The 13,442-nt window shown below is 37.6% G+C and overlaps 1 protein-coding gene across 1 annotated transcript in view; it reads right to left on the bottom strand.

The window, feature by feature from the left end:
* The window catches only part of magi3b (membrane associated guanylate kinase, WW and PDZ domain containing 3b), a 161,792-nt gene extending 148,910 nt beyond the window's left edge, over positions 1 to 12,882 (bottom strand). The window contains exon 1 of the mRNA XM_073870425.1: positions 11,770 to 12,882. Within this exon, the coding sequence (XP_073726526.1) occupies positions 11,770 to 12,079 (310 nt within the window). The 5' untranslated portion in view covers positions 12,080 to 12,882. The remainder of the gene's footprint in view (positions 1 to 11,769) is intronic.
* Positions 12,883 to 13,442: the final 560 nt, after the last annotated feature.

The following is a 13,442-nucleotide window of genomic DNA, read 5'->3' on the forward strand; positions in this document are numbered from 1 at the left end:
CTTCGACATCAAGTCACCCCGGACATCTTTATTCTGCACTGTCAGGATAAACACGTTCGCTGGCACGTGTGGAGGACAGGGACTGAATGCTGACTGGATATGCAAATGTACCATGCCACTACAAAGAGAGCTGTGTAAACACATTTTCTATTATGTCATTAATATTTACACACACACACGTCACCACACACTTGGCTCTCCAGCATTAGCAGCAACTGTTCGCACGACCAACTGTTGTTCATCTCTTGTAGCATTCATGCAACAGGGCACTGTGGGAAAGAAATGTGATGCTATTCGAATCAGCCTGGCACTGTGTCTGTTTCTGTGTTAACCACAACAGTGAGTAACCTCAGAGCCGACTTTTCACACGGGTTTTCAGTCTTATGCTCTAGTGACACCACTACATTATAAAATAAATAAATAAATAAATATGCTCCCAAAAATATACACTTCTCAAATTTTAGATAGTACCCCTATTGGTAACACTTTACTTGAAGGGGTGTTCATAAGACTGACATGACACCTTCATAATCATGACATGACACGTGATTTTATGCACATTCATGACAACTGTCATTAAGTGTCATTTGTTCAATTATGTCATTTTTAATGTCTTTGTTATGACAACTTGACATAAACCAATACATCATAACTTACCACGTCATAAATCTGTCATAAACATGACATAGCAGAATAATTATCAAACTTAAGAAACTACCTAGCATTATGGGTTAACATTACATTAAACTGTCATTAAGTGTTAATACTTTGTCAAATAGTTTTAGACAGCATCATGAATATTTTTCTTGACCTCAACTACAGTGGTACAAATTGAACTGGTCATTAAAACGTCAATAGGTGTTAATAGTATGTCAAATAATTTTAAATACCATACAAAATGCAATAGACATGTCAAAAGATTATACATAACTTTATGTATGTGCACTAGAGCCCGACCGATATATCGGCAAGCCGATATTATGCATTTCCCAAACTATCGGTATCGACAGTCATAATGGACGATAAATGAATATTTTTTTTAAAAAACGTACGAAACAGCCTTCAACCATGTCATGAGTGTCATGACCAGAGGGCACTCTACAACCTCCCTGTTGGCAACACTCGTGTATAACGCGTCACACATCCTGCAACCTGCTGATCCAGCCAGAGTCGGGCAGAGAGAACAACGGTTAAGTGAGTTCATGGTGAGTTGGTCACGAGACAATAAAAGAAATAAGTTTCCGTTTTAAAATGCATTATCAAATTATTTTAGTTAAAATTCATAAATAACTACAAATAACTAATTTTAGGGAAATCTGTTAATGTTTTGTTGTGCCGATATATCGGAATATCAGATTTTAAAATCAACAGTTTGTATTGGTATCGGCCTTCAAAATCCTTTATCGGTCGGGTTCTAATGTGCACAAAACAGAGAGGTTCTGAAATTTTCTGACACAGAAGAAAACATTTACTTACAAAACATTTAATCTATTAATTTAATGTAATTAACTTTGCAGCAATATGGACCCAACGCAGCATGGCTTAACCCAATATTGTAATGTTTTCATTTAATTTTAGGTGAATTTGTTTCCAAATACAATAAAATATAATTGTATCTATTTTAATTATTATTATTATTATTATTGAATGGTTGGTTTTATTTGTTTAAAACATGGAGAAACTTTAAAAAAACATTATGATTAATAAACATTACGAATATTCATGATGTTGTTATAAAACTATTTGACAGAGTATTAACACTTAATGACATTTTAATGACAAATTATATTTGTAGCACTGTAGTTGAGGTCAAGAAAAATATTTATGAGCTGTTATAAAACTATTTGACAGAGTATTACCATTTTAATTACAAATTCAATTGTATCACTGGTAAAAAGTGTTCAGTTATGTGGTCTTGGTAATGTCAAGTTGACATGAGAGGTTATGATGTATTGCTTAATGTCAAGTTGTCATAACAAAGACATTCAAACAATGTCATCTTTGCATTAAAAATGACATAATTGAAAATCCAGTCCTTCCAGAGTTTTTTTTGTGATTGTTGCGGGCAAAAATCCTTGATCTTGCGGCACGTTTTCTTAAAAAATTGAGATGGAATATGCAGGATATTTAAAGGATAAGGTACACTTTAAAGCAATGAAATGTGCCGGTAGCAATACAGTATAGTCAAAACAGTGGTCATTTGCATTAAGTAAATTAAATTAGTCCAAAACCTAATGCATTTAGCTGTAATTGAGTTGCACAGTATTTTGAAATAATCGATATGTTGCAGATGTGTACATCACAATGTGTTATGTTTAGTCAAAGTCTTAGGTCAATGCAAACAACAGAGAGACTGGCACACAAATGTGACCACATAAACGATGATGATCAGAAAGAAAGTGAAATGTATGTTAGTTACATAATTTCTGGTTTTAATTATATTTTAATATCATTTAAATCGATTTTACAAACGAAATCCAATACTGCATTATTTAGACAGTTATTGCATAACGCATTTTTCTCAGAAAAGTATAAGTCGGCACACAACAGCTCTAAAAAAATTATTATTAAAAATGTATATCATCATAATGTATGTTTCTTCACTATCACACATGCTTAATTGTATGGCTTACAGTAAATATCTGCTTCACATGAAGCATGTCTATAGTAAGCAGCACCTGGATATGATTTTATAGTTCAAAAGCAAAAAACAACCCCCTCACTTCCCCATCGATCAGTCAATCATACGTCATTTTCTCCCATTAGATCTGCTTTTAACATTTCACTCCACTGAACTTCAAGGATGCTTCTAACTCTTGCATTACTTAGACACATTTCCTCAGGAAGCATAGAGAATTCATGTCATCGTCTACATCCTCCCCGTCTCTTTTGATGATCTTTCTTTATGTTATGGCTTCATTATCTCCTGAAGAAGTACTCATTCAAAAGCAGATTTACCTTTTACCTAAAGTTTACAGTTTGACTCATACTGCATTCTTTTTTTCATTTCTGTGTTTCACGTTTAAATTTATTTTACGTTTCACAAGCAGATAGAAGATTTATAGGTTTTATAGAAATATTTTTACATGTGTGACTCCGGACCACATAACCAGTCAAAAACAGCATGGGTATGTTTGTAGCAATAACCAACAACACATTGTATGAGTCAAAATTATTGATATTTTTTGCTAAAAATCATTAGGATATTAAAGGATTGGTTCACCCAAAAATGAAAATAATGTAATTAATGACTCGTAAGACCTCCGTTCATCTTCGAAACACATTTTAAGATGTTTTACGTTTAGTCTGAGATCTTGCTAACCCTTCATTGAAAATCTATGTACGGTATACTGTCCATGTCCTGAAAGGTAATAAAAACATCATCAAAGTAGTCCATGTGACATGCGCGAGACTAAAGTCACGTGACTGCAGTGACACGGATGACGTGTTATCCTCAGACATGTTTGTAAAGTTTACAGCGTGCGTCTCCCTCAGACTGTAAACGAAGCCTGAGCGCAAAAAAAACAACAACAGCTGGGGCGCACCAGATAACACGTCAGCCGCGTCGTACATCATCCGCGTCACGTGACTTTAGTCTCGCGCATGCCCTTCACAACAGACGCGGAAGAGAAGACAATGCTGAATAAAGTCGTATTTTTTGTTATTTTTGGACTAAAATGTATTTTCAATGCTTCAACACATTCTAACTGGCCCACTGATGTCTCATGGACTACTTTGATGGTGTTTTTATTATCTTTCTGGACATGAACAGTATACCGTACGTAGATTTTCAATGAAGGGTCAACAAGCTCTCGGACTAAGTCTAAAACATCTTAAACTGTGTTTTCAAATATGAATATGAGGTCTTACGAGTTTGGAACGACATGAGGGTGAGTCATTATTTTCATTTTTGGGTGAACTATCCCTTTAAGTAAAGATCATGTTCCATGAAGATATTTTGTAAATTTCCTATCATAAATATATATAAAAAAATATTTTATTATTAATATGTGTTGCAAAGGACTTTATTTGGACAACTTGAAAGATGATTTTCTCTGTTTTTTGCACCTTCAAATTCCAGATTTTCAAATATTGTCCTATCCTAACAAACCATAGATCAATGGAAAGCTTATTTATTTAGCTATAAATCTCATAATTTAGAAAAAATTACCCTTATGGTTTTGTGGTCCAGGGTTGCATATAAGCAGCGAGTGCTTTTGGCCACTGAAAATCCACACAGTCTTAAGGTGAAATACAGTCAAAATTAAGACATTAAACACAAACATATTCAGTCTTTTGAGTCTCATTTCTGAGCCCTGAACTAATTATCTCCTCCCACATACATTTATTTCATTCTACTGCATATCTGTCACTTGTTAAACAGCCACACCCCCAACATCGGCTAAATATTCCAACATTTCTAAAACCACACCCACCATAAATCTCTTCCTTGACGCATTGGCCCCTCCCACTAACCTGCTCTCTTACACGACCAAACATCAGTTTCAGTGACTCCAATATCTCTGGCCCGTATTTAAACACATGCAGTCCCCATTTTACCATCTCTATATGGACACAATCCATCAGTCTTATCCACCCTAATGCTGGTAATTAACAACAGGGTGAAAAGGTCACGCTGGTGCCATTTAGAGGTAAACCCGTATAATCCCTTGTGCTACAAACACAGATGGTGGTACAGGTTTGTGTTGATGTGGTTACATAATCAGTATCCAATACCTTATAAAGAGAAGTTTTGGGCTAGTTACTCAAACAATTTCATATATTACTTATTACTAGTTACTCATTTAAAAGTAATATTATTACTTATTACTCCCAGCCAACAGTAATAAGTTACATTACAAGTTACATTACTTTTTATTAAACCTCAAAAAAATGGTAATTGCATTATTTTGCAGTCGGAGAATCCATGAAGGTTGCAGATAAATGAAGAGTACAACTGGCTCAAACAATTTTTTTAAACAACTTCAGTAATTAAATAAAACAGTAACATATCAAATCTGAAACAGGGCTCAAGAAGTTGGAACTAACCAAACTTGTTGGCAGAAAAAAGAGCTAGCTGCATGCGTTGGTGATGTTGTGACAAAAATTTGCCATTTTTGGATGTTAACTGTATTATACAAATTTTTATAGTCATTAGTTACACTACTAGTTAACAGAGACAGTAATATTATTAAAGAGCACCAATTACACGATTTTACATTTCCTTTGGTGTGTAAGTGTTTATTAGTACATGTTAACAATTAGGGCTGTCACAATGATTAAAGCAACACCAAAGAGTTTTTTTTACCTTAAAATAACGTTTCCAAAAAAGTTTCAGTGGTTCATGCACTCAAAACAGGGTGAATGGCACTTTCACATTCGCTTTGCAGCCCTCTATCGGCCAAAACCGCACTAAAGAAGTTTCCAACCGTCGGGTAGTGGTCCTGTAGTTCGAGTGAAAACTACAAAAACTTACGGCAGACCTACAATTCAATCAGAGCCAGCTATGCTGCAGTATTTACGACAGTGGTAATGAACAATTACGCTTCTAACCTGTAGGGGGAGCAAAGAGCCAAAAGTCTTTAGTGTTGCTTTAAATAATCGTTTCAATGCAATTGTTTGACTTCATCGCAATGATTTTAGATCACCGCAATGATTGCACATCTCTCTAAAAACACAAGGGGGAGCTGCAGCTAAATGAGACAGTATCAGATTACTTTCATATGTGTTATGTGTATTATTATTTACTGCCAGGTAAACCTTGCAAAAGATTTAATTAAATAATCACAACAATGTGTGAAAATTATTTCATGAACAAACAAAAAAATGTATGAGAATTAAATGTCAAAGCAATAAAACAGACAATTAATCGTCATAATTGTCAAAGCCCTAAAAGATTCAATTAATCGTCATAATCGGCACAATTTATTAGACAATTAACCGTCAGCCAAATTTCATAATCGTCAAAGCCCTATTGACGATATACAAAAGGTACAAAACCCAATGCGAGTTATCGTCTCCAACGTAAATCTCTTTTCTTGGACTACAACAAACACACGGATTGTAGTCAACAGTTTACTTCCCAGGATTGATGATGTAGACAAGGCCGACATTATCATAATTCCTCCTGCTTCGGACTCAAAGCCTGTAAGTATTGCATTGTGAGCGAATCTTTCAAACATGGTAAGGAGCATCATTTTGCCGGCTAACGTCAGTGGTATTCAGACCAATCACAACGTACAGATTAGCTGGCCAATCATGGACACAGAGCTTTTCCAATCGATTAATTTTATCAGTGTGTTTCAGGAAGAGAGGGAAATCTTGAGCTACAAAAATGTACGATATGTGGAAAATAATGTGTTTTTAACCATAAACCACACAAACACATTATACCAAATACACAAAATAATGTTTTTAGCAACGAAATAGGTGCACTTTAACTAGTTACTGCCCAACACTGATAAACAGAATAGTACAGAAATTAATTTGACAATTTTGATAGGGTGCCCGAGTGCTACAGCATTTTCCCCTCCTGCAATTAGGCACGGCCCTGGGTGACATCATCGAAGTTGTAATGCATTTATTTTTAACCACCAGGCCTTTGACTAGCTATCATACTCCACCGTTTCATTTGATATGTAACTGGCAACATTGGCATGTTTAAAATGACAGAAACAGGAAGTTTAGAGATAGTGTGAATAGCTGGAGATTGAAGCAAGAGAATGAAAATGAATTCTTGACTTGTCTCTAACCATCAAGTGTTTGCCGCAGGCATGCATACTTTTCGTCGATCTCTTGATGCGTCTCGCTACTCCTATACTTTTAATTGCTAAAGGCTGTCGGCGGTTAAATTAAGCTAATTAGTACATGCGTGACATGCGTTTATTCGTAGCCTGTGCACAATACCACAAGGTCCTTTCCTCCATCGGAGACTCAACCGGCGATGATAATTAGAGACTGGAGAGATGTTCTGTACAAAAGGGGACGAATATTTTCTCTCTCTCTCTCTCTCTCTCTCTCTCTCTCTCTCTCTTTGTCTCTCTCTCTGGTTTATCACCATCCTGAGTTATTTATGTAGACCCAATTCCCCAATGCCACCTTCGCCTGTCCTTTATTATGAAAATAAGCTGGCACGCTGCCCATATATTGTTCATTAGCATGAAATATAGCGAGCCACGGACAGTGCGTTTGAATGTGTGGCGGTTAACACCTTTAAAGTAACTGCTGATTCACAATTTGATATGCAACAGAAGCATTTATCAAAATAAACGAGAACCCAGAGGAATATTTGATGAAACCTTTAAATAAACCTTCAATAAGCTCATTATAGTCAAAATACAAGAACCCCCCTCCTATGCCTTGGCATGCCATCAATTTAAAACAGTAGACGGGATTATTGCTTCAATTTTGAGTGACAGAGCTGTTAGGCGTCCATCATTTAAACATTTTAAAAGTCTGTAGGCCCTCAGGAGGTGATATTTCATGCAAGGAAACACTTATTTTGGATAGATGAAAGGCTGAATTAACCTTTCATTTGTTCTAATCAAAGTTTCGCTGTTTTGGACAAAGCATTGCAGTTTCTTATTATATGAACTGTTGAATTGAAACCTCTGGCTGATTTCCATATCAAAGGAATAAAAATTTGACTAAAATTACAGTCAATGCTGCTCTCCTAGAGAGATGAAACTATAACAAATTTCGAACTAATTTGCTACGAACTACAAACTTAGGAAATGACTCTGAGTCCTGCTAGCATAAATAAAAGATGTGTTTTAATTCAAATGAATAAAAGTTATTTGGCATTTAGTGAATAATTTTCCTGCAAAATGATATACTCCATTGTAATGAATTTAAGCCAAAAATGCCGTCATGTTACGTAAAAACAACAGTTTGGAGCCAAGGCATGCCCAGAAGGAATCATCCCTGTAGCCAGAGGCGGAGCCGCGGTATCAAACTTCTGCCCAAGCGCTCGCGCGACCAATTCAACCACACCAATCATAACGACATGCCCTGTAGCATCAAATTACTAGCTAAAATGAAACTTATCACAAAAATGAACACTTGAATATATATCAGCATGATAACAACTATTTGAAAGGACCAAAACCATCTTTCGGAAACTTTTATTGGAAGTGTAAATAATTTTTAATTTAGAGCAGAGTCCCATTCATTCGAATGGAGAGGGCGGGTTTATGACTTGTACTGCAGCCAGCCACCAAAGGGCGATCAAAGAGCCAGTGGTTTCACTTTTTTAGACTCTATCAAAAGTCCTTCACAAAAACGCAATTATCTCAGCTTTAAAGGGGACATATCATGAAAATCTGACTTTTTCCATGTTTAAGTGCTATAATTGGGTCCCCAGGGCTTCTATTAACTTACAAAATGTGTAAAAGAACAAAACAGTAACTTAGGTTTGGCAAACCATTCTCTGCAAGCATGTGAAAAAATAGGTCATTAAAATTTGGCTCCCCTTGTGATGTCAGAAGGGGATAAAACCGCCCGTTAATATCCAACCACGGCCCTGCCATTTAGTGCAGAGATCAGCTCATTTGCATTTAAAAGGACACACCCAAAACGGCACATTTTTGCTTACACCTACAAAGTGGCAAATTTTTGCATGTTATAATATATTATCTATATGATATTTTGAGCTAAAACTTCACATATGTACTCTGGGGAAACCAAAGTTTTATTTGACATCTTAAAAAAGTCTTGTGAAATGTCCCCTTTAATAGAAAACGCTTCCCTGCTTATGCAGGCTTCACACCAGACGCGGTAGAGGCGACAAATGCGAGTGATTTACATGTTAAGTCAATGCGAAGACGCGATTAAGCATCCTGCGGTGCGTTCCGTGCAAATCGAGCGTTGCCGCGGGAAACGTGCGAGTTGAAAAAACTGAACTTCTGCGGATTTCCTCGCCGCGTTAACCAATCAGGACCTTGCTGTAGTAGTGATGTGATTACAGGAAGCGAGCGGAGTCTCAGCTGAGTCACAGAAGCCCCTCCCATGACCCGAATTTCCGCGTGAATGTCTCGAATGACTAGAATTTCACGCGAAAATGAAGCGAGTAAACTCAAATGTTCAAGCGTCTAACTACGCGCGAATAGCGCGTTTTTGCAGCCTCTACCACGGTTGGTGTGAATGCACCATTATGACGAGTTTTCCGTCAATCCATATTTCCGCTATTATCCACCAGGTTGCGCTCTTACCCAACTTATAAAACTCGGAAGAAACCCTTTAGGTCAAACAGTATGAACTCCTATGTTTTGATAATCGCTCTGAATCTGATCTCTATCAAAAGTCCTTTAGAAAAATGCAATTATCTCAGCTTTTTGCTCAAAATTTGGTATGGCTGGCACATTTTTTTTAAATGCTGGTGGGGAAAGAGTTAATGGGAAACGCAATGCATCTTTACAGCCATAATTTGCATATGGTTTGTCTTAAAGCATACTAAGAACACCACACAGACATATAAACAACAACAAAAACTTGATTTTCACCACAGGGGACTTCATCAAAGCTGCAAGTCGTAACTTTTGCCTCTCTATCTCTATTTAAAACATAAAATTACAGGTTGCTTTACATAGAGTAGCCTATGTTTATGTGAGTTAGAGTCAAATTCACGAAATCGTACCCGACAACTTATTTACATATCATGATTATAAGCTTACCGTTGTGAATCTGGATAAGGTAAACATGACTTTTACATTCAAAGTTATTGATAACCATTTCAATTATCAATTTAAAGACTAAAACTTCTTTTTATATCTTTAACATTTATATAAATGGTAAAGATCTCAGGAACCCCAAGATTGAACCTGAGTTTGAACCTTCAGCATTTTGTTATCTGCCCAATTCTTTAACCATAAGTTGCCATGCAATCAAGTGATTTTAACATCAATTCTTGATGAAAACCATCATGCATGCATAACTGATTTACTGGACTTGCTTTAAAAAATGAAAAACTGTAACATATTTCAGTAATGCACAGAAAAACGGCACATACTGCTTTAAACATATTACCCCCGGTTTAAAGCAAAGGCAGGTAGAGACGAAGCTAGTGGAGTGGGCACTGTAGAGTCGCATCATCATTTCCTGTTATTATCTATATTCTCCTTGCATACAGTGTATACTGTACTCACTTCACTTCTCTATCTATTATTTACACACTTTGAATTTCATACGAGTTTTGTGCATGAGATGTCTATGCGTCCACAAACGCAAACGATAAGTCATCTACACACTCCGTACGCACACAATAACATGAGAGCATAGCAAGGTTACCAAGCACACTTGAGGTATTTCTAAAGATCTCCTTTTTGTTCAAATGAAAGCGTACAACAAAACGATCCAAGGCCATCTCACACACAGGGACACACATACTGTACACCCTTAAAAACAAAGGTTGCAAGAAGGGTTCAAACATATTTTTCTTCCTTGAAACAACCACTTTGCCTTTTTGCAGAACGTTTTTGGAGCAGACGTCACCCATCAAGTTTAGGCTACCGTACTGGACAATCACAAAACGTGTTTTGAAGGCCAGTGCCCAATTTGAGCAAACCCCTCCAAGCATTCGTTATGAGGTCATTATCATAAAAGCAGAATGTTGCAATACAGTAACTGCTGGGCCTCAGCTGCGTCTGATGTAATTCTTCACACAAACTCACAATCTGCTCATTTATTCAACAATCAACCATCCAGTTAGTTATCCTCCTGTACCCTCTCTCCATGGCAACGACTCTCACATCTACATGCTAATAACATTCTCCAATCTCCATAACAACTCTCTGACATATTGTGCATCTCCTCTCCTTCTGCTAAGAATACACTCGTTCGACCCATCAATAATGCCAAGATATTCTGTGTCCATGGTAACACAACATCCTCCCCATTTCCATCACGGCTTTACACCAGTCACCTTTCTGTAGTGACAAGGGTGCCCTGTGGAAAGGTGACTCCCTTTTTATGATCGATACAGCGTCCTTAAAAATTCTGCTCTATTATTTAAATGCTCGGTGAAGCACGCTTGCAATCCACCATGCAGCCCTCAGGCGAACTCTGAACTTCTGACATGAAAGCAATTTAAGCCAAAAAACAGGGCATGTGGTGAAACCACAAGGGGCAAGAGAACAAAGAATCTTCTGAATGATGGTTCGGCAAAGTACTTGTTTGTGTTCCCGGTGTATTTCAACAAAAAATCTTTAGTTTGAAAAGAATAGTATTGACTCAAAATGAACATTATGTGACTCTTACGTCATTTCAAAACGTTGGTTTTCTTCTGTAAAACAGAAAATGTTGAAAAAAATGTACCGTCTGAGACTTGAGCTGTGAAGATCTAAAAATGGCATATTCCAAGTTTCACAAAGAATTTAATTTGTGCTTGCCAGCTTAAGACTTTTTCAATCAATGCCAAATTAAATTTAAAACATCGCTCACTGTTATGAAACGTGATTCAGTCTCTTAAATATAAAGTTTTTTGTAACCAAAAATGGTACCCAGAATCAAACCCATTTGTGCTGCTAACCCAATGCTTTACCAATTAAGCTACAGGAAATGTGTGAGGGAGAATGGAAAAGGAACAGAAATTTCATTTTTGAGTCAACCTTTCATCTTAATTTGATAATCTAATACTATAAACTGCGCGCGCTCGTGCACTCACGTGCAATCACTTTGGTATGTTGCAGGTTCACTTTGTCAAAACTCTCACCACTGGAACAACAGAGTTTCACATATTGGCCACCACCAAAACACAAAGTTTTCCCCGTTTACCTGGTTTGACCGTCTTAATGCGGATCGGCTCCCGAAAGTGACGAATGACCGCGTGCGTATCCCGGTTCGTCAGTCCGCTGACAGGTGTCCCGTTCACCTCCAGCAACACATCTCCGTAGTACGGCAGTCTCCCGATGTGACACACCAGCACATCCAGGTTCATCTGACCGAGAAACGGGAACTCCCCGTGCTCGGCGCCTCCGAGGATCTCCACGACATCTCCAAACTCCCCGACACCTCCCCACGACACGGCGCACTCCTGCACTTTCGTGGACCAGTGTTTTTTTCGCTTTAGGGTTTTAGACATCATTTATCCTCCAATGTGCGGTTGTACTTCAAGGCAAACCTTGTTTTAAACGCTTTCCCGCCGGTGAGCGCTCACTTTACCGGGCGTGGAGATGACGCGTCGATGTTGACCTGCATCAAGCACATGTTACTGTATCTCCATCATCACCATCTCTTTTCCTCAAGATACGTGGGTCCAAATCAACCACGTTTACGTCCCAACAACGTTATATGTGTGAGAATAACATGGCTACATAATCCTGTCAGACGCCAAATAAGAAATCGGTAGTGAAATTGTTTACCTATTAAGTTCACTAAGGTTTGTTTGTATGCACAGCATCACCACGCGCACCAGACAAACACACACACGCGCGCGCACACGAGATACGCGCGTCACCACAGTAAGATAAATCCACGCATAAACGGATTGGAAAGCAAAACTGCTTCACGGGTATGAAGAACCACTTTATATCATATCTCCGAAGTCGGTTTCCTTCAAGCGCAATGTCCGTTCCGCGCGTGCCTGCGACTGACGCGTCTATATTCCGGGTGTCTGAACGGTCAAGCTCACCTTAAAACTCGAAAAATTAACAAGCACAGTATCTATTTACGGTGCTATGTGATGACTTTACATCCAGGTGACGCCTCAAATGGCCGCTGTTATTCTGAGATCTCCAGTCGCGTCTGTCACTGTTGCGCGCAGCGTGTGTTTGCCAAATGATGCGTGAGTGTTTGTGTATGTACAAGGCGCGCACACGCGAAGCAGCCGGCGGCGCGGCCCGTGACATGGTCTGCTTTACGCTGGATGTTAATATCGACCAGACTATTAACTTCTTGGGTGAAAGAAAAACTAAACGTTGTTAAAAAACGTATTAAATAAGTTGATAGACGCACACTTGTGACGTCTGAATTTTCAATTTATATACGTTGCTAGGCAACCACAAAACTATAAACCATATATTATTTAGGATAATTTTAATAAATACAAACATCTACATTTAATAACAATAATTAGATTTGTTTAATTTAATAAATAATCATGTTTTTATAAAACTACCCAACAGAACATCGCCTGTAACGTATCACTTCCAAAAATAGAAAAAATAAACAGTAAATGCTTGCTCAATTTCACTCTTATTATATTACATTTTGTAATTTAATCTGTAATTTATGTCTAAATGAAGATATTACAAGCAATCAGAGAATATCTCTTCTTGTAATCAAATTACAGGGCCAATTATCTTAATAGCAATCTCATGCAATGCTTTAAGCTGCCATCTACTGGTTCATAGACGCAACTGCACAAAGCTCTGTTCTGTCGTCACATGGTTTCATTTAAGCTTGTAAAAGACAAACCTGACACAGACTCATTATTAATTAAAGGCAAG

This window comes from Misgurnus anguillicaudatus, chromosome 8 (genome assembly GCF_027580225.2).
Source record: "Misgurnus anguillicaudatus chromosome 8, ASM2758022v2, whole genome shotgun sequence".
NCBI classification, from domain to species: Eukaryota; Metazoa; Chordata; class Actinopteri; order Cypriniformes; family Cobitidae; genus Misgurnus; species Misgurnus anguillicaudatus.